General features: G+C 42.9%; 1 protein-coding gene across 3 annotated transcripts in view; it reads right to left on the bottom strand.

Moving 5' to 3' along the window:
* The window catches only part of LOC121557215 (myomesin-3-like), a 65,175-nt gene that overhangs the window by 11,603 nt on the left and 29,454 nt on the right, over window positions 1–24,118 (bottom strand). For all 3 annotated transcript variants that reach the window (XR_006658308.1, XM_045213771.1, XM_045213770.1), the window contains 15 exons: window positions 22,280–22,420; window positions 19,063–19,224; window positions 15,171–15,312; window positions 12,307–12,506; window positions 11,695–11,748; window positions 10,395–10,522; window positions 7,918–8,101; window positions 7,471–7,645; window positions 7,048–7,169; window positions 5,775–5,962; window positions 2,053–2,179; window positions 1,012–1,196; window positions 784–898; window positions 444–600; window positions 19–125 (listed from right to left, as the gene is read on the bottom strand). Coding sequence is in view for 2 of the 3 variants with exons in the window: in XM_045213771.1 (XP_045069706.1) it covers window positions 19–125; window positions 444–600; window positions 784–898; window positions 1,012–1,196; window positions 2,053–2,179; window positions 5,775–5,962; window positions 7,048–7,169; window positions 7,471–7,645; window positions 7,918–8,101; window positions 10,395–10,522; window positions 11,695–11,748; window positions 12,307–12,506; window positions 15,171–15,312; window positions 19,063–19,224; window positions 22,280–22,420 (2,187 nt within the window). In the remaining variant the exon portion in view is untranslated. The remainder of the gene's footprint in view (window positions 1–18; window positions 126–443; window positions 601–783; window positions 899–1,011; window positions 1,197–2,052; window positions 2,180–5,774; window positions 5,963–7,047; window positions 7,170–7,470; window positions 7,646–7,917; window positions 8,102–10,394; window positions 10,523–11,694; window positions 11,749–12,306; window positions 12,507–15,170; window positions 15,313–19,062; window positions 19,225–22,279; window positions 22,421–24,118) is intronic.

Here is a 24,118-nt window from a genome sequence, read left to right as displayed (position 1 = left end):
GCTTTGAGTATAAAGTACCTTCCGCAGTAAAGGTGAAACTGGAAGAGATGTCTGGGTTGTCACTCATCTCTACTGTGTACAGGCCCAGGTCCTCTTTAGTGGCGTTTGTAAAGGTTAGGATGGACCTGGGGATGGACAGAAGGAGGGACAGCTAGCTAAAAGGATGGACAGAAGGACAGTGGGCTTAAAAGACAGACCAGGGGACTCAGTAGTGCTCAGTGAAAAGGAATGACATTTTGCATCATAGTGTCAAGTGAGGAAGAATCTCCACTGAGTCTGACCCTTTGCTGACCTCTTAACATTCAACAAGTCTTTCATGGGTTACATGCCCTCTCACAACTCTACAGGTCACTTTTTTTTCTCTCTGTAACAGACACACACACACACACACACACACACACACACACACACATACAAATACACATACACACACAGTGCAGTACCTATTGTTCTCCCACAGTACCCTGGCTCTCCCAGCTTCAATAGCCCCTTTGTAGTTCTTGCTCCAGACAAACTTGCTCTTCTCCGTAATTTCCGTGGCCTCAAAGGCCAGGAAGATGAAGCCATCATTGTCCACACCGATCTCTATGTCTCTGGTGCCTAATGGAGAAAGAACATGAATCATAAGTCATTCTGGTGATATTGTCCATCAGGGACCTGTATTGCTAAAATCAAGCCTGGTCCCAGACCTGTTTGTGCTCTCTTGCCAACTCCTATGGTCATTGTTACGCCAAACACAAACAGACCTGGAACCAGGCTAACTAAAACCCTAAAATGACTCACCTGGTTGGGTCTGGGCTCTGATAAGCTCAGAGGGCAGAGAAGGGATGCCCACTCCAGCCTTGTTCAAGGCACACACTCTGAGACGATAAGTCTGACCTGCCTGGAGACCTGACACCTGGGAACACAAACATACCTAAATTAAATATTTGATCCATTTAATCAAAACATATTAACTCTATTTCAATTTATCTATGTCCTTATTACATAAAACAAGTAAATCTCACCAACCTTGAAAAAGGTGTCTGTGATTGGCTCTTCATTCACAGCAGTCCAGCTCTGTGATTGGTCGCCCCCGCTCAGCTCCACCAGGTACCCTGTGATTGGTCCCTGCTGTCCTTCGTAGAGAGGTACCGCCCACAGGAGGACCAGAGAGTTATGCCTCACCTCCCTGAATTCCAGGTCATAAGGGCAGCCTGGGGTATGGGTGTGGTTAGCATAACACAAAGAGAGAAATATGGAGAAAAAAAACCACATTGGTTTCTCTGTATCAACCCATACAGTGTTTCATTCTATACAGTACATGGATTGATAAGTGTCTACTGTGTTAGAAATATACCAACCAGACCTGGGTTCAAGTACTATTTGAAATCAGTGTTTGGTTCATCCTCACTGGAGTACCAGGTGGGCAGGGTCTGCACGTTTCTATTGGTTACATTGCAACATGCATGCTTAATCAAGCACAGATAAAGTATTTGAAATTACTTTAAATCAGGCTAAAATATTGATCTTTATCCTTTTTCCGCCTTCTATAATCACCTATAAACAGCCAAGTTGTCCGTGACAGAACAGGCCATCATAAAGAAATGAACAAACAATAATAATACAATTAAAAAAACAAGTAAAGTGACTTTGCTTAATCTACCCCTTCGTTCTTAGTGCCAGTGCACGGTAGTTAATTTGCTTAATGATTTTCAGTCGCATTTAAATTATTTACGACACGGGGAGAGCCGGCTGGATTCAGCTGGATTAATGGGCTGTGCGGGATAAATGGTGTGTGGCTCTCTCCATTTCCAATATGAATATCACAACAGGCAGCTATTATATGAGAAAGACCATGGGGCCAACACAGCTGGCCACGGCTGTGCACTGAACTGCTCCATTACCGAATGACAGAGTGAGTAGAGAGAGAGAGTGTGTGTTTTAGAGAGTAAACGTGTGTGTGTGTGTGCTTACTCTTTGTGTGTGTGTACAGTGACCATGTGTGTGCGTCTGTGCGTCCATGTGTGTGTGTGTGTGTGTGTGTGTGTATGATAATTGCATCATCCTCACCTGGCTCAGGCATGGTCCACTCCTCACACAGGAAAGCCTCACTGGGCTCAGAGGGTTTACCAACCCCAACCACGTTGGCAGCAAAAACACGGAACTGATAGTAATGCCCCCCATCCAGGTTACAGACCTGTAAATAAGACAACACAAAATTAATACAGTTACTGAACAAATTATAACCAAGGTTGTGTTCATTAGGGCATACCGTAGAAAAACGTTTCAAATCATTTTACAACAGAAATGAGCATTTCTTATTGGTCAAGTTTTCTTCTGTTTGGTGCCTACTGAACAATACCCTGGTCATTGAGAAAACAAGGGTCAGCTAGTTCTGAGTTTCAGTATGTCAGTTCTTACATGAACAAACCGTGGACAAAACAAAAAAAGATACCTTTGAAGGATAATTCAACACAGTATCTAGATTACCTCGTGCACTCTAGGCACTCGTGCACTCACATCCTAATTTAGCTGGGTTTCTCAACTCCACACATATGGACATGTCAGTGGAATTGGGTTGCGACGACTGTGGAAGGAGTGTACCTCCGACTACATCGAGACGCTGTCAGTCGAGACGAGGAAACAGTCGGTGGTTGTATTTTATAAACGTTTAATTAAAAATGATGGATTTCAGCAAATAAAGAAAGGCACGCAGCTACAGAAGACAAACATAGGTACACGGTAAGGGTTTACGTATTTAAATTTTTACAAGTATCGACTGACAGCGACTCGATGTAGTCAGAGATACACTCCACACACTCTCGTCTCCACTCAACTCCACTGTACATTGTGCAGCTAAGAAAAACTCAGCTAATCCTAACTGAGCCACATACTGTAAAGCAAAGTATACATTATACCTGTGTAGTTTGGAAAAGCCCCATAGAGGCTGGCTTAAGGAAGGGGGTTCAGATCATCGATCCCAGCCACTTTATTCACAGTCACTTAGCCTTTAAGGTCCTTATCGCGTATGAAGTTCTTCTGCTTTAGGGGGACTGAGCCAATGGACAATGGCTATCAATAGACAAATCTGAGGGGCTTATTTAAGTGTGATATAAATCACACCATCGAAAGACTTTGCCTCCTATATTTATAGATTGGTCACTAGGCTAGCCATACTTAGGGACAACAAAAGCCTCTTTATCAAATCAATATCTAAACAGTGCTGCTTGGAGCTCTGCAGTGAAATATAGCGGGGGCAGGGGAGAAGGGGAGTTTGTCCCAAAGTGTCTTTCGATTCAACTTATCGCCACCAGATGACATCAGTTCACCTGATTCTGAATCAGTGGAAGTAAAGGCACTGCGGTGGAGATGGAGGTGGAATTCCAAATTAAGCGAGATAACCAAAAATCCTAAGGGTTCACATCTCAGACATTGTTCTAATGAGGCTGGATAGGTGGTTGTGGAAGGAAAGGATTCAGGGGGTAAAGTCATTTACATTGGCTTACACAAGCAGGAAGACCAAAGTGCCCCGAGCATGAAGCCTCCATTGGATCAATATTCTAATAAATCTCATTTACATGGAGGCAGCAAGTGAGCAGTTTGTAAAAATAAGAGCAAAAAGCAAACTCAGAGATGCAAGGCACTGTTATTGGAGGAGACTGGGCAGTTGTAGTAGCTGGTTTCGCCCAACAGAAGGCACTGCATGTGACATTTACATTTACATTTTACATTTTAGTCATTTAGCAGACGCTCTTATCCAGAGCGACTTACAGTTAGTGAGTGCATAATTTTTTTTTTTTCATACTGGCCCCCCGTTGGAAAACGAACCCACAACCCTGGCGTTGCAAGCGCCATGCTCTACCAACTGAGCTACACGGGGCCTCTGTGACCACTGTGTTTTCATAAATACATGCAAGCAGATCAATGGCTTTATATGTTAAATACCTTGGACATGTTCATTAGGGCACACCGTAGCAATATGTTTTACAATGGAAAACAAAAACAAGCGTTTCTTATTGGACATTACATCCCTGTTTCAGTCTACTTTCTTCTGCCACCTGAACAAGACCCTGGTCAGTGAAAAAGCACGGTTTGCTCCACACTTCTAAACTATTTTGCAGTATGGCAGACTTTCAATATAACTATTTTGCACGCCATAAAATTACAGCACACTTGTAATTTCCATTGCAAAAAGAGACCATTTTAACTTTCCATTAGTCTCCATGGACACCACCACTCGTTGCCTAGTGACACAGCTAAGGTAGTAGAGGGAATGTGTTTTTTTCCTCCAGTATACCTCCACCAGAGCCTTATGTTCAGCTCTCTGACCACCACTAATATTTTTTTAGTTCTAATGTGGTGTATTCCAGAGCTAAATGTTTTTTACTGGCTTATTACATACATAATTATTTTTGGTTATCAGGGGTGAAACTTTGGTTTTAGAAGTGGGGGGGCCATAATTATTATTTTTTGTACTATATCCAGTCAGATAAACACTCCAAACAGCCTACCCGGCCGCTCGGAGGCGTCCGCATGGTCCTAAAGCACACTGTTGCCTCGTTTTGTATCACATTCCAATTATAAAACTGGGGAGGACAAAAATGCAATTTCAGAATGTGGGGTGTCCCCCCCCCAGTGTGGGCATTACATGTAGATATACGGGACAGTTGGAAAAGATATAGAACACCTCTGAAGTAGTTCCAACAATAGGCACCTTTTTACCGTTCTAAACCACTTCACCATGCAAACCGTACTTACTACAAAGTTACAGAAAGCCAAAACAACGACCATGCATACCGAAATAGGATACATTGTAAACGCAGGTCCAACGAGGGAAAATTTAGCTAGCTAGATAGCATTCATTTGTTTTTGTATAGACGTTTTTTTTGCAGCATCTGATGACCTAACGTGGTGAGTGATGAACATGAATTTCTCCGGTTCTTCATGACGCAATTGAAGCTATGCTGTCAAATCCTCCCACATGTTTCTAGTTTGACCAGCTGTTTTCAGCAACTGGTATTGTTGAATTTGTTTGCCATATTGGCAGATTTGCTAGCAACAAACTATTTATTCACAGTAGCTTCTAGCCTACTGTTTGATATGCAATGTGATCTCCTCTACTGTAATGTACAGTGCGTCCTTAAGGAAAAAGCAACTTTTCAATGCCAGGCAAAATCGTGAAGAATGGACAACTGGGTCATGTTTGTGGCAACCTAGCCTTAGCGGAGTTGCCAACAACCAGATGTTCTGAAAACCGGATGTGGGAACTCTGCTCAGACGTTTATCTTCCGCCTGCTATGTTGGCTACCTGACCGACAGAACTAACGACCAGGTTTGGTGGGAGGATGAAAAAGTATGAATTGACTTCTCAAAATTAAAATATCAATTAAAACATGTAATTTCTACTGGTAAATATGTGCTTCAGTATTTTCTTTGGCAACTATGATATAAGCGTGTCCTCTGTAGCTCAGCTGGTAGAGCACAGCGCTTGTAACGCCAGGGTAGTGGGTTCGATCCCCGGGACCACCCATACACAAAAATGTATGCACGCGTGACTGTAAGTCGCTTTGGATAAAAGCGTCTGCTAAATGGCATCCATCCATCCATAAACGCCTCCACTCTGTACATTATCTTGGAACTAATTAACACAATTATTTACAAGATAATATACCGGGCATCAGCGTTTATCCCTTACTTAACATTACTCTGGTAGAGGGCCTTTGTCATGTCAAGTTTGACCCAACATTCTAATGGCAGTGACGCCTGGGTACTGGTACCAGATCCTTCCTCACCTTGTGCTGCCTCTCCTTGGCAGGCTTGGTGTTGACCTTTCTCCAGGCGTCCAGCTCTTTGTCCTTCTGGTCCAGGTAGTAGCCTCGTACAGGGTCTCCTCCATTGTTAGCAGGGGCTCTCCAGGTGAGAATCATCTCAGAGCCAGTGCAGAGCAGCAGGGCGATGGCAGAGGAAGGGGATGGGGCGACTGGGAAGGGGAGATGTGAAAAAGTGAGTTAGAGAGTTCTGTCAGATTTCCCCTTCTGTAAACTTGCATGTTACCAAGAAAATGTATTGGAAAACAAAGTTTGGGCATACTTTTCCTCAGCCTGCCCAGAGACAAACAAAACAAGTATTACATTTAGATAGATAGTTTAGATGGATAGTGTTTCGATGGATAGTGTTTCTAATAAATGGCAAATCAGCTTCTATTCTTCTCTATTCCATTCCATTCCATTCTATTCTATTCTATTCTGGCCACTTCCGTGTATCAGGTCAGTTAATGTAAAGCCACACAGGGTTTCAGACACAAAGTATTGGATTTCAGTCATATCATCAACTGATCCGAGACTAGATTCGGAATCTGGCATCACTGTGAGTGGCAGCTAAAATGAGCGGTCATTACAATGTAGCCGGCTGCAGAGTGCATATTATCATTATTATTATTATTATTATTATTATTATTATCATCAGACATGCTGTTATAGGGTGAGACAGCAGTGAGAGGGGTCAGTAGTTATTCATCAAGTGCTTGCCTCATCACAAATCTCTATTTATTTCACTGTGTTTGTGGACAAACCAAACCAAAATACTAAAACATGAGCCTACCCATTAGATCTAATACCTGTAATCACGTAATGGGTTCATGAGGCTGTTATGAACTAATGGCGAATTGAGATCAGGACTAGATTGATGAAGAGAATGGAGAATACAGAGAAACAAGCCTTGGCTACTAACGAAGACAGACTGAAAAAGAAAATGGACCCCAACTAATTTACATGATCACTTAATATTTCACATTACACCTCCTTATCCCGTCAAATTAGCCAGTGGAAGTGTGAATAAGAGATCACTACGAAAGCATTCACAACTATAAACATGGTTCCCTGCATCCCTGTCAGGTATAACTGTTTGATATGATAGCAGGGTCGTGTTCATCAGGCACCAAATGGAGGAAAACAGACGGAAAAAAGGGAGAGACTATCTGAAACACTATTTGTTAAATTATTTCAGTTTGCCGCAATGAATATGTCCCAGGAGCATGTCAGTCCGCAGTTTTTGTCTAGTACTCACTGAGAGCTGCTTTGACCAGGACAGGGGGAGATTCGTTGGAGTAGATACTGTTCCCAGCTCGCCCCACAGACTTCACTCTGAACACATACTCCTTCTTCGACTTCAGACCATGTACTGTAAATCTGAGAGGAAAAAACAGCTAATTTAGGCCTAGGTGTTGCAATGTCAAATTGGACTATTCATATAGTCCTAATGCCTAAGCATTGATTTCTACATTGTGCTGGATCCCTGGACTAAAAAGCAATTTCACTGGAAATGTCAATGGAGTAAGACTAGGCTTAATCTGTGTCCTGGAAACGGTCCTATCATGTTCTGTTGTAGAATTAGTGGCAAGAGAACAAACAGCAATATTTATCCAACACACAGTACTCAAAAAAGAGGAGCTCAGTTCATTTAAATGGCACAGTGCATTCAGTACTGTACTTGCTGTTGGTGGTTGGTTTGTTGTTGACTGTCCTCCACTCTTGCTTCCCAACCTCGCTGTAGTACAGGTAGTATCCCAGAATGCCCTCCTTCTCCTTGGGCTCCTGCCACTGAAGCAGGACAGCAGAATCTGTGTCTCGGATGGCCAAGACGGAGGTGGCTGGAGCAGGAGCAGCTAACAGGATAACACAGAAAAACAGTGAGCTCAGCTGATTGCCACACTTTTGGGAAAAGAAAAACATTATATCTACAGCCATCCCTGTAGGAGAACCCTTTATGGTTACAGGTAGAACTGTTTTAGAAAACTTTCTTCCATAGAGAAGGTACTGAAGGAAGAACCATCCTGGACGAAAAGGGTTAATTGAAGAACCAGAGTATACACCAATCCATATCAATGTAACTAGTATAACATTAAAGAAATAATACATGTTTGTTCCTCTCCCTCACCTTGGGGTTGTCCCAGTGAGATTGGCGGGCTCGGCTCTGAGGGTTCGCTCACGCCAAATTTGTTGACGGAGCGCACCCGGAAGCAGTAGGACTTCCCCTTCTGTAGGTTAAACATGGGGAACCTGGGAGAGCCCACCGTGATGTCCATGCTGGCCAGCTGCCAACTGTTTTTCCCTGCAATGGACTAATGGACAGAAGGAAGTACGAACAGAGAGAGAGACAGGCATGCAGAACAAAAAGAGACACAGAGAGGTAGATGGAAAAGAAGTAGACAGAAAGACAGACAGACAGACATACAGTGAATCACTCAATTCTATTAATCAAATAGTTTCTCACTGTCATGCAATTGTTATTTTATCACCTGTATGTTCTTTTATTTCTCTTTTCTTCTGCTCCATTAACTTGGCTCCCATATCTTTTAGTCCTTTTTTAAATGTACATTTGAATAAAACCCAGTGTCTGAAAGGAGATCAGCGATTATAAAGAGCAAGCCCAAGGGTGAGCCAAGGATATTTGAATATTCCTGGGTGGAACAGAAGCAGGAGATCTTGGTAATTTCAGATGCTTTTGATGGATTGGACAGTTTTATTAGAGAGTTACTTATAAAAGTCCAATAAAAAGCAATTTCCTGTTTGCCACTTTTCTTCTCATTAATGGAAGTGCAAGCTGTTGGGCATCTGGCATACAGAGTCCTGGTTGATATTGAAGAACTGAGGCACTTTGGGGAAGATGTAAAATGAATGATCCCTCCCAGCACTTTAATTCTTTAGCGAAAGTTTTATTTCTGGGCGGCCATTTTGATAAACCACAACTTTGACAAACTTTAGTCATTGTAAGATATTCTCCTGAGTCTCCTGAGTGGCGCAGTGGTCTAAGGCACTGCATCGCAGTGCTAACTGTGCCTCTAGAGATCCTGGTTCGAATCCAGGCTCTGTCGCAGCCGGCCGCGACCGGGAGACTCATGGGCGGCGCACAATTGGCCCAGGGTAAGGGAGGGAATGGCCGGCAGGGATGTAGCTCAGTTGATAGAGCATGGTGTTTGCAACGCCAGGGTTGTGGGTTCGATTCCCACAGGGGGCCAGTATATTCACTAACTGTAAGTCGCTCTGGATAAGAGCGTCTGCTAAATGACTAAAATGTAAATGTAAAAAATGATATTCATCAAAATAGGAACACTTGTGTCCTGCATAGTTTGGTGGCCATGTACGAACACACCCACAACATGTACTATAAAACCTCCTTGACGTTAAAACTAAACCAGAACAAATTCACAACCGTGAACGTATAAAACCAAGAGTTATACTTTTAATCACCCAGAGAGAGAGCTTTGACCCAGCTAACAATTTTAGTGAGAGAGAACATTTTGTAATGTTACACGTAATGTTCCCCTGATGTTTGAGAGTCCAGTTTTCCGTTAGTTAGGGGAACATTCTATCTATGTTAGCTAAAACCTTCTGAGAACCTTTTTAGCATGTTTTGGTGTTAAAGTTAGGAGAACATTCCCTTAATGTCAAACATAATTTATCAAGAATGTGGTTACAATGTTATCAGATTATACAACATTAACGTTCTAGAAGTGTTTTATGGGACGTTGCAAGAACATTAATGCGTTCAGTTTTCATGGGTTAGGAGAATATTCCATCAACGTTTCGATATCTCTAGGGCATGTGCTTATTGTTGAGCGTGAAAACCCCAGCAGCGTTGCAGTTCTTGACATACTCAAACTGGTGTGCCTGGCACCTACTACCATACCCCGTTCAAAGGCACAAATATTTTGTCTTGCCCATTCAGCCTCTGAATGTCACACATACACAATCGTTGTCTCAAGGCTTGAAAATCCTTCTTTAACCTGTCTCCTCCCCTTCATCTACACTGATTGAAGTGGATTTAACACGTGACATCAATAAGGGATCATAGCCTTCACATGGATTCACCTGGTCAGTCTACGTCGTGGAAAGAGCAGGTGTTCCTAATGTTTTGTACACTTAATATCTTAAGTAACCGCGTTCTGGGGAATGTTTGTTGTTAGTTCATGGGAAAGCAAATTAACCAGCGATGCCAAAACGCACACCACGAGAGAGCAACTTCAAGGTCTCTCTGCTTTTAATGAGTGCACCAATGCCCACCTAAACTGACACCGGCAATCATAGAAGTGTTTTTCCCCCTTCCCCTTTAATCTTTAATTAGCATAGTGGTTAGAGCTCTTCATTAATTTGGCCCTGATTCTAAAGTTGGTCTACAGAACCACAACAGTAAAACAGATTAATGGGCATCTGGGGGTTGACACTACACACACTAAGATGGCCGGGTTGAGGGTTCATTGGACCTGCGTTTTAATGAGTGTTTGGGTGATCTCTGTGTGTGTGTGTGTGTGTGTGTGTGTGTGTGTGTGTGTGTGTGTGTGTGTGTGTGTGTGTGTGTGTGTCACCTGTGTCTCTGTAGTGTGTGTATGAGTAGGAACACAGGCCTTAACTCACCCGCTCCACATAGAAGGTAAGTTGCTCTTTGCCTCTGGGCTCCGGCTCGGTCCAGCTCAGCACGGCGTAGCTGTCACTCACCTCACAGGCATGGACACCAGTGGGAGGGAACGGGACTTTCATCTGACCTGAGGTCAGAGGGAAGAAGGGAGGATGGGTGTAGAAGATAGTAAAGACAACAGGGTCATGTTCAGTAAGGAGAAAATGTTTTAAAACGGGGAGGTATACTATCTGATCTTGTCCAATAGGAACACATATTTTCATTTTCCTTTGCAAATTGTTTTGCTACGATGTACCCTGCTAAACAAGACCCAGAGCTTTGGATCACATGACCAAGCATAAAGACATTAGTGGAGAGGGTCGAATATAAAATATCTTGATATGAGAAATGCACAGACTGTGTCATGACACACGTGCACACACACACACACACACACACACACACACACACACACACACACACACAGTTATTGATTCATTGAAACCTAAAGCTGTACCAGGGTGCCTCGAAAAATAGAGTATGGCAGTCTATGAAGCTGAGATAGTACCTTATTTCTGATCATAATAGTTCACCATTCCCTGGTGTTTCCATGGTGTTTGCCTCCTCCTCTCTCTTTGAGGTACATCAGGGGCATGTTACCCTGGGCTATAATGTGCATTTACTAGGACACCATAGAGAATAGTCCACCTAGCAATGTACATTGCCTCCACAACGCTATTACATGATGAAAGATATGAAGAAACATGACGTTGTTATATTAAATACCATCGGCGAAATTGCCACGGGGGGTTTTATCGAAAAAAAGATACGTGTTTCAAATGACACCGGTGTGCATCGTGTGATTTTGTGCAATTGTTAGTAGACATTGCCTTTCATTGGAAACACTTAACTTTCTCTATCTTTTTTACTACAAAACATAGAAACACGCAATTTTCACATATGTTTAGATTGGTGCTGGAGATGATGAATATGAAGTAGAACATTTTTATAATTTTAAACTGCAACATTTTCTTTCTGCCCCATTGCAAAATGTGTTGAAGTTAGCTGTCCCCCCCCACCAAACATAATATCCCTCAAGAGAGGAATGATAAGTGATGTCAAACTGTATAGAATTGCAGAAAATGTGTTTTAAAATGTCAAAAGAATACCAAGGGGAAAGCAGAAATATGCAGTGATACTGTATCGTAACTATTCGGTCAAGGGTATGTCGCTTGGGAATACCATTGAAAATGCTGTAGTACCATAGCTACAAACACTATTAGTAATAGTACTACAATGATGATATATGTGCTTTCTCACTTTCCAGCTGGTCTTTGGTGATGGTGATCTCTCTACCTCTGTCCACCTTGATAACTGATTGAGAAGAAAAAGAGAGAGAAAAATAAAGAAATGAAATGCATGATAGCACAATGAGTAGATAACATGGAAGAAACCGTCCATACAATGCCAGCATGCTAGGGCTCAGCAGAGAGAGAGGTAGAGAGAGAGAGATGGGGGAAACAGTCAGAGGCAAGACAACCTTCTGGCCGTCCTTCATCTGTGCCTAATGATCCACAGCATCTGACCAGCGCACCCATCTGTCCTCTCCGTTCCTCTCACTCTCTCATAGCCCCCACCCACAGCGCACACATGGACTCACATACTCACACGCGCACACATACTGTATGTTCTCGTGCATGAACTTAGCACACACACACACACACACACACACACACACACACACACACACACACACACACACACACACACACACACACACACACAGACAGACAGAAACACAGAAACACAGACACACAGACACACACACTATACATACTGTATGTGTTCTATTTAGCCTATGTTATGTCTCTCTCTATGTAATGACCTCTACCCAGAGTGTGTTCGGTGTGTAGATCTGAGTGTGCGGTTTACCCATAGTTCTGGTGTGTTCTAAAGGGTCGGTGGTGATGACAGGCTCGGTAGCCTTAGAGGGGCGTCCTACACCTGCCTGGTTGACGGCACACACCCTGAACTGGTAGATGGTGCTGTCACTCAGACCCCTCACCGGGTAGTGACATGCCTTCTGAATGGTGTCATTACAACGCACCCACTGCCCACTACCAGTGTCACACCTAGGAAGAGGGAGAGAGAGTGAAAGAGAGCGAGGGATAGCGAGAGAGAGAGAGAGAGAGAAAGAGACCATATGAGAAGGGAAAGGAGAAGGTCAGAGATTTCAAAAAATCTAATTCAGAACTTTCTGACTTACAAAATAGTTTTTAGCACTCTGCAACTTTCCCTAATTGTGTTATATCTCCATGAAACACAATTTTGTCATTATGAAAAACAGTTGTAAACATTATTGATTGCATAAAAGAAAAACACATTTCAGCCAACAAAGGACCATCATTTTTCAACCCAAATACATAATCTCAAAATAACAAGTCTCACAACTCATTTATAAGAAAGTGTGAAGAAGAAAAGCAGCTGTCGAATGCCGATAAATCAATACTGATCATGAAGCAATGCCACCTGGAAAAGCAAACAAAGAAAGCAAATAGCAAGAGAGAAAATTAAGCAGTGTATGTGTTGCTAGGCGACTGGAAGGTTAGGTCTCTCTGATGCATATAATATATATATATACAGTACCAGTCAAAAGTTTGGACAAACTTACTCATTCAAGAGTTTTTTCCTTTATTTGTACAATTTTCTAAATTGTAGAATAATAGTGAAGACATCAAAACTATGAAATAACACATATGGAATCATGTAGTAACCAAATAAGTGTTAAACAAATCAAAATATATTTTATATTTGAGATTCTTCAAAGTAGCCACCCTTTGCCTTGATGACAGCTTTGCACACTCTTGGCATTCTCTCAACCAGCTTCACCTGGAACGCTTTTCCAACAGTCTTGAAAGAGTTCCCACATATGCTGAGCACTTGTTGGCTGCTTTTCCTTCACTCTGCGGTCCGACTCATCCCAAACCATCTCAATTGGGTTGAGGTCGGGGGATTGTGGAGGCCAGGTCATCTGATGCAGCACATCACTCTCCTTCTTGGTCAAATAGCCCTTACACATCCTGGAGGTGTGTTCTGGGTCATTGTCCTGTTGAAAAACAAATGATAGTCCCACTAAGCGCAAACCAGATGGGATGGCGTATCGCTGCCGAATGCTGTGGTAGCCATGCTGGTTAAGTATGCCTTGAATTCTAAATAAATCACAGATAGTTTCACCAGAAAATCACCCCCACACCATCACACCTCTTCCTCCATGCTTTAGGGTGGGAACCACACATGTGGAGATCATCTGTTCACCTACTCTGCGTATCGCAAAGACACGGCGGTTGGAACCAAAAATCTCAAATTTGGACTCATCAGACCAAAGGACAGATTTCCACCGGTCTAATGTCCATTGCTCGTGTTTCTTGGCCCAAGCAAGGCTCTTCTTATTATTGGTGTCCTTTAGTAGTGGTTTCTTTGCAGCAATTCGACCATGAAGGCCTGATTCACGCAGTCTCCTCTGAACAGTTGATGTTGAGATGTGTCTGTTACTTGAACTCTGTGAAGCATTTATTTGGGCTGCAATCTGAGGTGCAGTTAACTCTAATGAACTTATCCTCTGCAGCAGAGGTAACTCTGGGTCTTCCTTTCCTGTGGTGGTCCTCATGAGAGCCAGTTTCATCATAGCGCTTGATGGTTCTTGCGACTGCACTTGAAGAAACTTTAAAAGTTCTTGAAATGTTCCGTATTGACTGACCTTCATGTCTTAAAGTAAGGATGGACTGTCGTTTCTCTTTGCTTATTTGAGCTGTTCTTGCCATAATATGGACTTGGTCTTTTACCATATAGGGCTATCTTCTGTATACCACCCCTACCTTGTCACAACACAACGGATTGGCTCAAACACATTAAGAAGGAAAGAAATTCCACAAATTAAGTTTTAACAAGGCACACCTGTTAATTGAAATGCATTCCAGGTGACTACCTCATGAAGAAGCTGGTTGAGAGAATGCCAAGAGTGTGCAAAGCTGTCATCAAGGCAAAGGGTGGCTACTTTGAAGAATCTCAAATATAAAATATATTTTGATTTGTTTAACCCTTTTTTGGTTACTACATGATTCCATATGTGTTATTTCATAGTTTTGATGTCTTCACTATTATTCTACAATGTAGAAAATAGCAAATATAAAGAAAAACCCTGGAATGAGTAGGTGTGTCCAAACTTTTGACTGGTACTGTATATATACATATATATACTGTAATACATCAGAGAGAGACCTAACATTAGTCTTTAATGTGCCCTCTGCATGCTTAATAGAGAAGATGTTTAAGTATGATGAAAGTATGCATACACACACAGGAGCGTGCACGTATGCGCATTGATCAGCTTCAGTGATTAGTGACCACCTGTTAAGTATGGGAGGGCTTTGATGCTGTTAACACTGTGTTCCATGTTTAATTATTATCACGCATATCATCCATCTTCTTTGGGCTTTGCCAAATGGATATTACATCAAAGTTGGCTGGGGTTTTATCTGCCCGTTTCAATTTCCTCACACACAGCAGAGTAAGTTTATTGCTGTGTGTTGTTAATATGGAGTAAACAACAATAACTGAATTTACATAACAATGGCTGACTGTGAACTTTAACACCTTCTCACAAAGCAATTGTTTTGATTATGCAGTGGTTGTTAATTTTGTCCTCACTGTCAGCCCTAACATTGGAAACACAAATTCCCTAGCATACATAAGGGTGAATACACTAGTGAAACACTGGTGTTACAGTTGAAAAGCACCTCTCCACAAAGTAACCCTCCACTTGGTAGGCTCCATCAGCACTGGGGGGCTCCCAGGTGAGGAAGACATAGTCCTTTTGTACATCAGAAACCTTCAGGGCCAGAGGAGAGCCTGGACCACCAGACACTACTGCAGACGCATCTGAGTAGGGGGAGGGAATGAGGAAGGCGGGAGAGAAGAGGAGAGGGAGGGGGAGGGAGGGAGAAGGCGAGGGGGAGGGGGAGGGAGAAAGGGTGGAGAGGGAGGACATGGAAAGAAAGACAGGGTGGCAGGGATATGGAGAGAAACGCAGAGGGAAAGAGGGGCGGACAAAGGGAGAAAGAGAGAGACAGAGAAAGTGAGGGCGAGAAGGTGTACAAATTAGAGGGAGCGAGAGGGGGAAAGGGAGAGAGGGAGGATTAAAAGCAATCAAGGTAATGTACTTCACAGAGGTTCAATTAAACCCTCCCACGCAGTCTGTCTGGAGCAGCCATGTGAAAGCAAGGCCAGGGAAGGGTGATGTATTGTCTGGAGGTAAGATTAACAGGTCATCAAATCTGCATTAGTTATAAAGACAGAGCAAAGAAGAGCAATAAACAGAGACAGACAAAAGAGAGCGAGAGTGAGACAGACAGACAGACAGACAGACTAAGAGAGAGAGAAAGAGAGATAGGAGTGAGAGATAGGAGTGAGAGATAGGAGTGAGAGAAGGAATGAGGGAATTATGTTAAGAGGATTAAAGAGATAAGATGTGACATGTCTTAGACCCGTTTTCTATTCTCTAAGGCTTGAGGGACTGTTGCTTTTGCACCAACGAAAGAGTAGAGAAATGTCAGGCAAAATGTCTTTCCAACTTTCTTACAGTTTATGCTGCAAGTGTGAGAAACTAAAGTAGAAATCCGTTGCGGTGAAACTGCCACGTCCATTTGCGATATTACAACAACAAAAGACGTTACTTCAAACAACGAACACAGTTTTTTTTTCTTCTCTCGGACATCATTGCATGCGCCATAGAACAGCAGAGTATGTACTACGATTTTTTAAATCACGACGCTGGATGATAATCTCTTCCGTTTCTTAAACAAAACAATAACAAATGCGCCTTGGGCGACCAGTGGAGCTATTTCACCTTTCGCGGATCTCAGCTTTAAGGCCAATGAGTCATGACCAATTGCCTAGGTAACAGTATGACTGTTCATAAATGTCCTTGCAGTCAAATGTCTCTCATTAAATGTCTGAATGTTTGACATCTAACCATTGTAGCTACAGTGGGGAAAAAAAGTATTTAGTCAGCCACCAATTGTGCAAGTTCTCCCACTTAAAAAGATGAGAGAGGCCTGTAATTTTCATCATAGGTACACGTCAACTATGACAGACAAATTGAGAAAAGAAAATCCAGAAAATCACATTGTAGGATTTTTAATGAATTTATTTGCAAATTATGGTGGAAAATAAGTATTTGGTCACCTACAAACAAGCAAGATTTATGGCTCTCACAGACCTGTAACTTCTTCTTTAAGAGGCTCCTCTGTCCTCCACTCGTTACCTGTATTAATGGCACCTGTTTGAACTTGTTATCAGTATAAAAGACACCTATCCACAACCTCAAACAGTCACACTCCAAACTCCACTATGGCCAAGACCAAAGAGCTGTCAAAGGACACCAGAAAAAAATGGTAGACCTGCACCAGGCTGGGAAGACTGAATCTGCAATAGGTAAGCAGCTTGGTTTGAAGAAATCAACTGTGGGAGAAATTATTAGGAAATGGAAGACATACAAGACCACTGATAATCTCCCTCGATCTGGGGCTCCACGCAAGATCTCACCCCGTGGGGTCAAAATGATCACAAGAACGGTGAGCAAAAATCCCAGAACCACACGGGGGACCTAGTGAATGACCTGCAGAGAGCTGGGACCAAAGTAACAAAGCCTACCATCAGTAACACACTACGCCGCCAGGGACTCAAATCCCTGCAGTGCAAGACGTGTCCCCCTGCTTAAGCCAGTACATGTCCAGGCCCGTCTGAAGTTTGCTAGAGTGCATTTGGATGATCCAGAAGAGGATTGGGAGAATGTCATATGGTCAGATGAAACCAAAATAGAACTTTTTGGTAAAAACTCAACTCGTCGTGTTTGGAGGACAAAGAATGCTGAGTTGCATCTAAAGAACACCATACCTACTGTGAAGCATGGGGGTGGAAACATCATGCTTTGGGGCTGTTTTTCTGCAAAGGGACCAGGACGACTGATCCGTGTAAAGGAAAGAATGAATGGGGCCATGTATCGTGAGATTTTGAGTGAAAACCTCCTTCCATCAGCAAGGGCATTGAAGATGAAACGTGGCTGGGTCTTTCAGCATGACAATGATCCCAAACACACCGCCTGGGCAACGAAGGAGTGGCTTCGTAAGAAGCATTTCAAGGTCCTGGAGTGGCCTAGCCAGTCTCCAGATCTCAACCCCATAGAAAATCTTTGGAGGGAGTTGAAAGTCTTTGTTGCCCAGCGACAGCCCCAAAACATCACTGCTCTATAGGAGATCTGCATGGAGGAATGGGCCAAAATACCAGCAACAGTGTGTGAAAACCTTGTGAAGACTTACAGAAAACGTTTGACCTGTATCATTGCCAACAAAGGGTATATAACAAAGTATTGAGAAACTTTTGTTATTGACCAAATACTTATTTTCCACCATAATTTGCAAATAAATTCATTAAAAATCCTACAATGTGATTTTCTGGATTTTTTTTTCTCATTTTGTCTGTCATAGTTGACGTGTACCTATGATGAAAATTACAGGCCTCTCTCATCTTTTTAAGTGGGAGAACTTGCACAATTGGTGGCTGACTAAATACTTTTTTCCCCCACTGTATATGTCACCAAATATTATGTTATGGCTCTAACACAGATAACTAGCTAATACGTCAGCACAGGTGCATATAAGCTGACATAACTACGATGTTTATGTCACTATTTTGACATATTCTATTGAGAGTCTCAAAATAGTGACATAAACGTTGTAGTTATGTCAGCTGATATGCACCATGTTGAACTAGTAGACACCCTCAGTCTGTAATTTTACTTGGCTGTACACAGTGGTGAAGAGGTCCCTACATGTGGCGCTCTCTCTCTCTCTCTCTCTCTCTCTCTCTCTCTCTCTCTCTCTCTCTCTCTCTCTCTCTCTCTCTCTCTCTCTTTCTCTCTCTGATAAGCTATAAGGCTAAACCAAACACAGCCCCTGTCTCTTCTCTCTTACCTCCCATTTGTAATGCAAATTCAGAACGGAAAAATCCACTTCCACGTGCCTCAGAGTTAGCCAGACTCCTTAATGACTCTAACTCTAGCAGGAGTTAAGGGGGAAGATTATTTAATAAGACAGAAAATACAATGCAGTGCAATGGTTGTTAGTGACATTGAGGTTTTACTCTGGCTGGGAGTTTGCAGTGGTGGGGATGAGGGAGAGAGGAGGGATAAGGCGGTGGAGAGGTGTGGGGGACTGGAGTCATGAAACATTCAGTGGACGTGACTGTGAAGTTGTTAGGTTTGTTTCGAAATGCACTACTGCTAAGCTCAACCACAGACACCTGTGGGACCCAGACCTATCTCAAGGCCTCAAGGCAACTTTAGGAAGAAGCTACTTGTATTGTAGTGTTGGCTAGTTGCTTGAAGATCATAACAGGTCAGCTGGCAGCTGCCTTGCTCTTGGCATTATGGTTTCTTATTATTGCCTTAATGTTGGTATAGTGCCCCTGCTGGCACTGAAATCCCACCGCTGCCAGCAAAGGTATGGTGGCCACATTTTCACAAGCAAAACTATGAATACTCTAAACTCAGAGTTTCCATTGTGAATGTTATAGGGAACAGGCCACCTCACACCAGACCCGCAAATACACACGAAACATCCCAGAACCTACCTTTGACAAAAATGTAAGCTTTATGCTCTTTGACCCCCTCCCAGGTACGCAGACGAACCATGTACATGCCCTCCTGCTCCTTGTGCACGCCCTTCAGGGTGAGGGAGGTGGAGCGAAGGGCAGTCTGAAGCTCCACCCTGCTGGACTGGCACAGTTTGACTCCTGTGGAAGGGAGATGGAGAGATATTCAATAGAGATACAGTGAGGGAAAAAAAGTATTTGATCCCCTGCTGATTTTATTTTATTTAATGGTAGGTTTATTTGAACAGTGAGAGACAGAAACAAAAAAATCCAGAAAAACGCATGTCAAAAATGTTATAAATTGATTTGCATTTTAATGAGGGAAATAAGTATTTGACCCCCTCTCAATTAGAAAGATTTCTGGCTCCCAGGTGTCTTTTATACAGGTAACGAGCTGAGATTATGAGCACACTCTTAAAGGGAGTGCCCCTAATCTCAGTTTGTTACCTGTATAAAAGACACCTGTCCACAGAAGCAATCAATCAATCAGATTCCAAACTCTCCACCATGGACAAGACCAAAGAGCTCTCCAAGGATGTCAGGGACAAGATTGTAGACCTACACAAGGCTGGAATGGGCTACAAGACCATCGCCAAGCAGCTTGGTGAGAAGGTGACAACAGTTGGTGCGATTATTCGCAAATGGAAGAAACACAAAAGAACTGTCAATCTCCCTCGGCCTGGGGCTCCATGCAAGATCTCACCTCATGGAGTTGCAATGATCATGAGAACGGTGAGGAATCAGCCCAGAACTACACGGGAGGATATTGTCAATGATCTCAAGGCAGCTGGGACCATAGTCACCAAGAAAACAATTGGTAATACACTACGCCGTGAAGGACTGAAATCCTGCAAGGTCCCCCTGCTCAAGAAAGCACATATACATGCCCGTCTGGAGTTTGCCAATGAACATCTGAATGATTCAGAGGAGAACTGGGTGAAAGTGTTGTGGTCAGATGAGACCAAAATCGAGCTCTTTGGCATCAACTCAACTCGCCGTGTTTGGAGGAGGAGGAATGCTGCCTATGACCCCAAGAACACCATCCCCACCGTCAAACATGGAGGTGGAAACATTATGCTTAGGGGGTGTTTTTCTGCTAAGGGGACAGGACAACTTCACCGCATCAAAGGGACGATGGACGGGGCCATGTACCGTCAAACTTGGGTGAGAACCTCCTTCCCTCAGCCAGGGCATTGAAAATGGGTCGTGGATGGGTATTCCAGCATGACAATGACCCAAAACACACGGCCAAGGCAACAAAGGAGTGGCTCAAGAAGAAGCACATTAAGGTCCTGGAGTGGCCTAGCCAGTCTCCAGACCTTAATCCCACAGAAAATCTGTGGAGGGAGCTGAAGGTTCGAGTTGCCAAACGTCAGGCTCGAAACCTTAATGACTTGGAGAATCTGCAAAGAGGAGTGGGACAAAATCCCTCCTGAGATGTGTGCAAACCTGGTGGCCAAATACAAGAAAAGTCTGACCTCTGTGATTGCCAACAAGGGTTTTGCCACCAAGTACTAAGTCATGTTTTGCAGAGGGGTCAAATACTTTATTTCCGTCATTAAAATGCAAATAAATTTATAACATTTTTGACATGCGTTTTTCTGGATTTTTTTGTTGTTATTCTGTCTCTCACTGTTCAAATAAACCTACCATTAAAATTATAGACTGATCATGTCTTTGTTCAGCGGGCAAATGTACAAAATCAGCAGGGGATCAAATACTTTTTTCCCTCACTGTAGGTGCTAACAAAAATCCACTCTTGGATCAAAATGTTGTGCACTTACAATACTAGCCTGGTTTAGGTATATGGCGGAACCTTTGTGTGTGCGGGTTATACAAGATCTCTTGGGCCCAGCACCCTCTAGCAAGTGATGTGCATCAGAATAATACAAAGAAGCTGAGGCAGCAAACAACAGCCCACTGGGCACACACTTGTTGAATCAATGTTGTTTCCACGTCATTTCTGTTGAACCAACGTGGAATAGACGTTGAATTGATGTCTGTGCCCAGTGAGGAAGGTATTTTGGAGATGAACTCGACACCCTAACAGGAGGATGATGATGGTCGCAATAAAACACCTGACTAGTTTTCTCATTTTTATTAATCTTAGCTGAGACAGTATCATATAACCTGAATTTACACTGAGTGTACAAAACATTAGGAACTCCTTCTCTTTCCATGACATAGACTGATCAGGTAAATCCAGGTGAAAGCTATGATCCCTTATTGATGTCATTTGTTAAATCCACTCCAATCAATGTAGATGAAGGGGAGAAGACATGTTAAAGAAATATGTTTAAGTCTTGAGACAACTGAGACATGGATTGTGTGTGCCATTCAGATAGTGAATGGGCAACACAAAATATTTTACTGCCTTTGAATGGGATATGGTAGTAGTTGCCAGGTGCACCGATTTGAGTGTGTCAAGAACTGCAACGCTGCTGGGTTTTTCACGCTCAACAGTTTCATTTACATTTTAGTCATTTAGCAGACGCTCTTATCCAGAGCGACTTACAGTTAGTGAATACATTTATTTTATTTATTTTATACTGGCCCCCCGTGGGAATCAAACCCACAACCCTGGCATTGCAAACGCCATGCTCTATCAACTGAGCTACATCCCTGCCGGCCATTCCCTCCCCTACCCTGGACGACGCTGGGCCAATTGTGCGCCGCCCATGAGTCTCCCGGTCGCGGCCGGCTGCGACAGAGCCTGGATTCGAACCAGGATCTCTAGTGGCACAGTTAGCACTGCGATGCGGCGCCTTAGACCACTGCGCCACTCAGGAGACAAAATGTTCATGTGTAGCAAGAATGGTCCACCACCCAAAGGACATCCAGCCAACTTGACACAACTGTGGGAAGCATTGGAGTCAACATGGTCTAACATCCCTGTCGAACGCTTTCGACACCTCGTAGAGTCCATTCCCCGACAAATTGAGGGTGTTCTGAGGGTGAAAGGGGGTGCAACTCAATATTAGGAAGGTGTTCCACAGGGATGGCTTGCGTGCTTTCTCAACAGTTCAGACGACACAGCCAACAATGCCAATACTAGTTGACATTGGGGAAGGATTCAAACTAGCCTGGTCCTAGAGCTGTTTGTACTGTCTTGCCAACTCCTATGGTCATTGTCGATAGGAGTTGACAAGACTGCACAAACAGATCTGGGAACAAGCTAATAAACACTTCCACTCACCATCTCTGAACCAGGCCACGTCCTGTTGGAAGGGCAGCAGGGCCGAGGAGAAGGCACACTGCAGGGTCAGGTTGTCCCCTTCTTTCACCCAGGTCGGAGGGAAGCTGAACTCAAACAGAGCCTCCCGCTCCAGCATTGCAACTACAGAGGAAGAGGAGAGGAGGAGGAGGAGGGGTGGGGGGAGGAGGAAGGGTAAGATGAAAAGGAAGAGGGAAAGGGAGATGAAAGGAGGTGGAAGAGATGGAAAAAGAGGAGGCGGAGAAGGAAAAAGAAGAAGAGAAATAAGTGACAGGCAACAACAAACATATAGATGGGAAATAATCCACAGAGATGAGAACTCTTTTTCCCCAACATCTCCAGTCTCATGATGACGTTATGTCAGATGAAGTTGAGGTTTGCCATCTCATTGCTATGGAGGACACTAGTGTTATCCCGTTATTCTCGGCAAGCAATGAGTAACAAGCTTTGCTCTCCCTGAGATTCTCTCACTTGTGGCAGCAGAGTGAAAATGCACAATGCAAAGAGGAACCTTAATTAACTGGACGAAGGCCCAGATACGCCAACTGGAAGTTCCATCTTCAGGAACTCATGCATGCACACAGGCACACACGCACGAAGGACACACACACACTCACTCGCTCTCTCGCACGCATGCACCCTTGTCCTGAAATGGCCTCCCTCACAAGGGGATAAACAAAGGATTAATGAGAGACATGCGATTGAGAGAAACATTTTACAATTTCTGAAAAGGTACATTATTCCTGAGACATTATATGAAGAGTTTATTTTCCAAAACGCTATATCCCAAAATGTTTCACATTTGTGTTTTTTCATTATAAATGATTGCTTACGGGTACCTTCATGTGTGTGTAAAATATTACAGTTTTTTTATCCATAGAATTTAGATGCGTATGAAAATGTGTTTTTCGCAAAACACTATATATCCATTGTTTAGCTGGAATGGAATGTTTGTATCCTGTATATTTGAATGGGATGTGTGGTTGTCTCACCTAGCTATCTTAAGATGAATGCACTTACTCTAAGGCACTCTGGATAAGAGCATATTCTACATTTCTAAAATGTAAAATATAAATGTTTTACATACAGATCTCATATTAATGTTTTGAATAATATTTAAAAGAACATGTTTTAAATATTGTATGTATCATTTGTACAGTCATTTATAAACAATTTAGTTATTTGTTACATATGGCTGTGTTAAACCTATCAGTACTACTTATTTATCTGAGAGTGAGGTGGATATACAGTATAGCATTTAGCAAAAAACAAGATTATTTGTCTCTCTGAAACGTAACCATCAAGTGATAGATTTTAAACAAATACATGTCTGTCACTGAACAACCCCATGCCAAGATTAAATAGTGAAAAAACACACCAATATCTTTCAGAATTTCTTTAAACATTAAAAGCTAATTTACCAACATGAAACTCTTCATTTTCAGAGCTCCCCTTTTCCGTCAACAAAACAGCGTCTAATTGTGAGATAAAACTGAAAACTACGAGGCCTTGTCAGATCCCATTCCCACCGACAGATCTGGAAGGTCGCAGACATGTTTCCATAATGATATTTTTCTAAATAACAGACCAGGGCAATCATTCGGATGCACATCAAATTAATAACTCCCCGTCTCTCCCCAACTTTCTCTCTTTTTCAATCATTCCCTGCATGTCCCCGTTATGATTCTGATAAATGTGCTGGGGTTGCTCTTTTTTTTAGGTGGTAATCCACATTGGATAATAGTATCCATCTCCCTGCTCCACATGGCATAATGAAGTCTCAGCACCACGCTAATGTCATTCTGCAATTCAAATCCCATT

The sequence above is a fragment of the Coregonus clupeaformis genome, unplaced genomic scaffold (assembly GCF_020615455.1).
Source record: "Coregonus clupeaformis isolate EN_2021a unplaced genomic scaffold, ASM2061545v1 scaf0151, whole genome shotgun sequence".
Lineage (NCBI taxonomy): Eukaryota > Metazoa > Chordata > Actinopteri > Salmoniformes > Salmonidae > Coregonus > Coregonus clupeaformis.
This window is presented reverse-complemented; position numbering and strand designations above follow the sequence as displayed.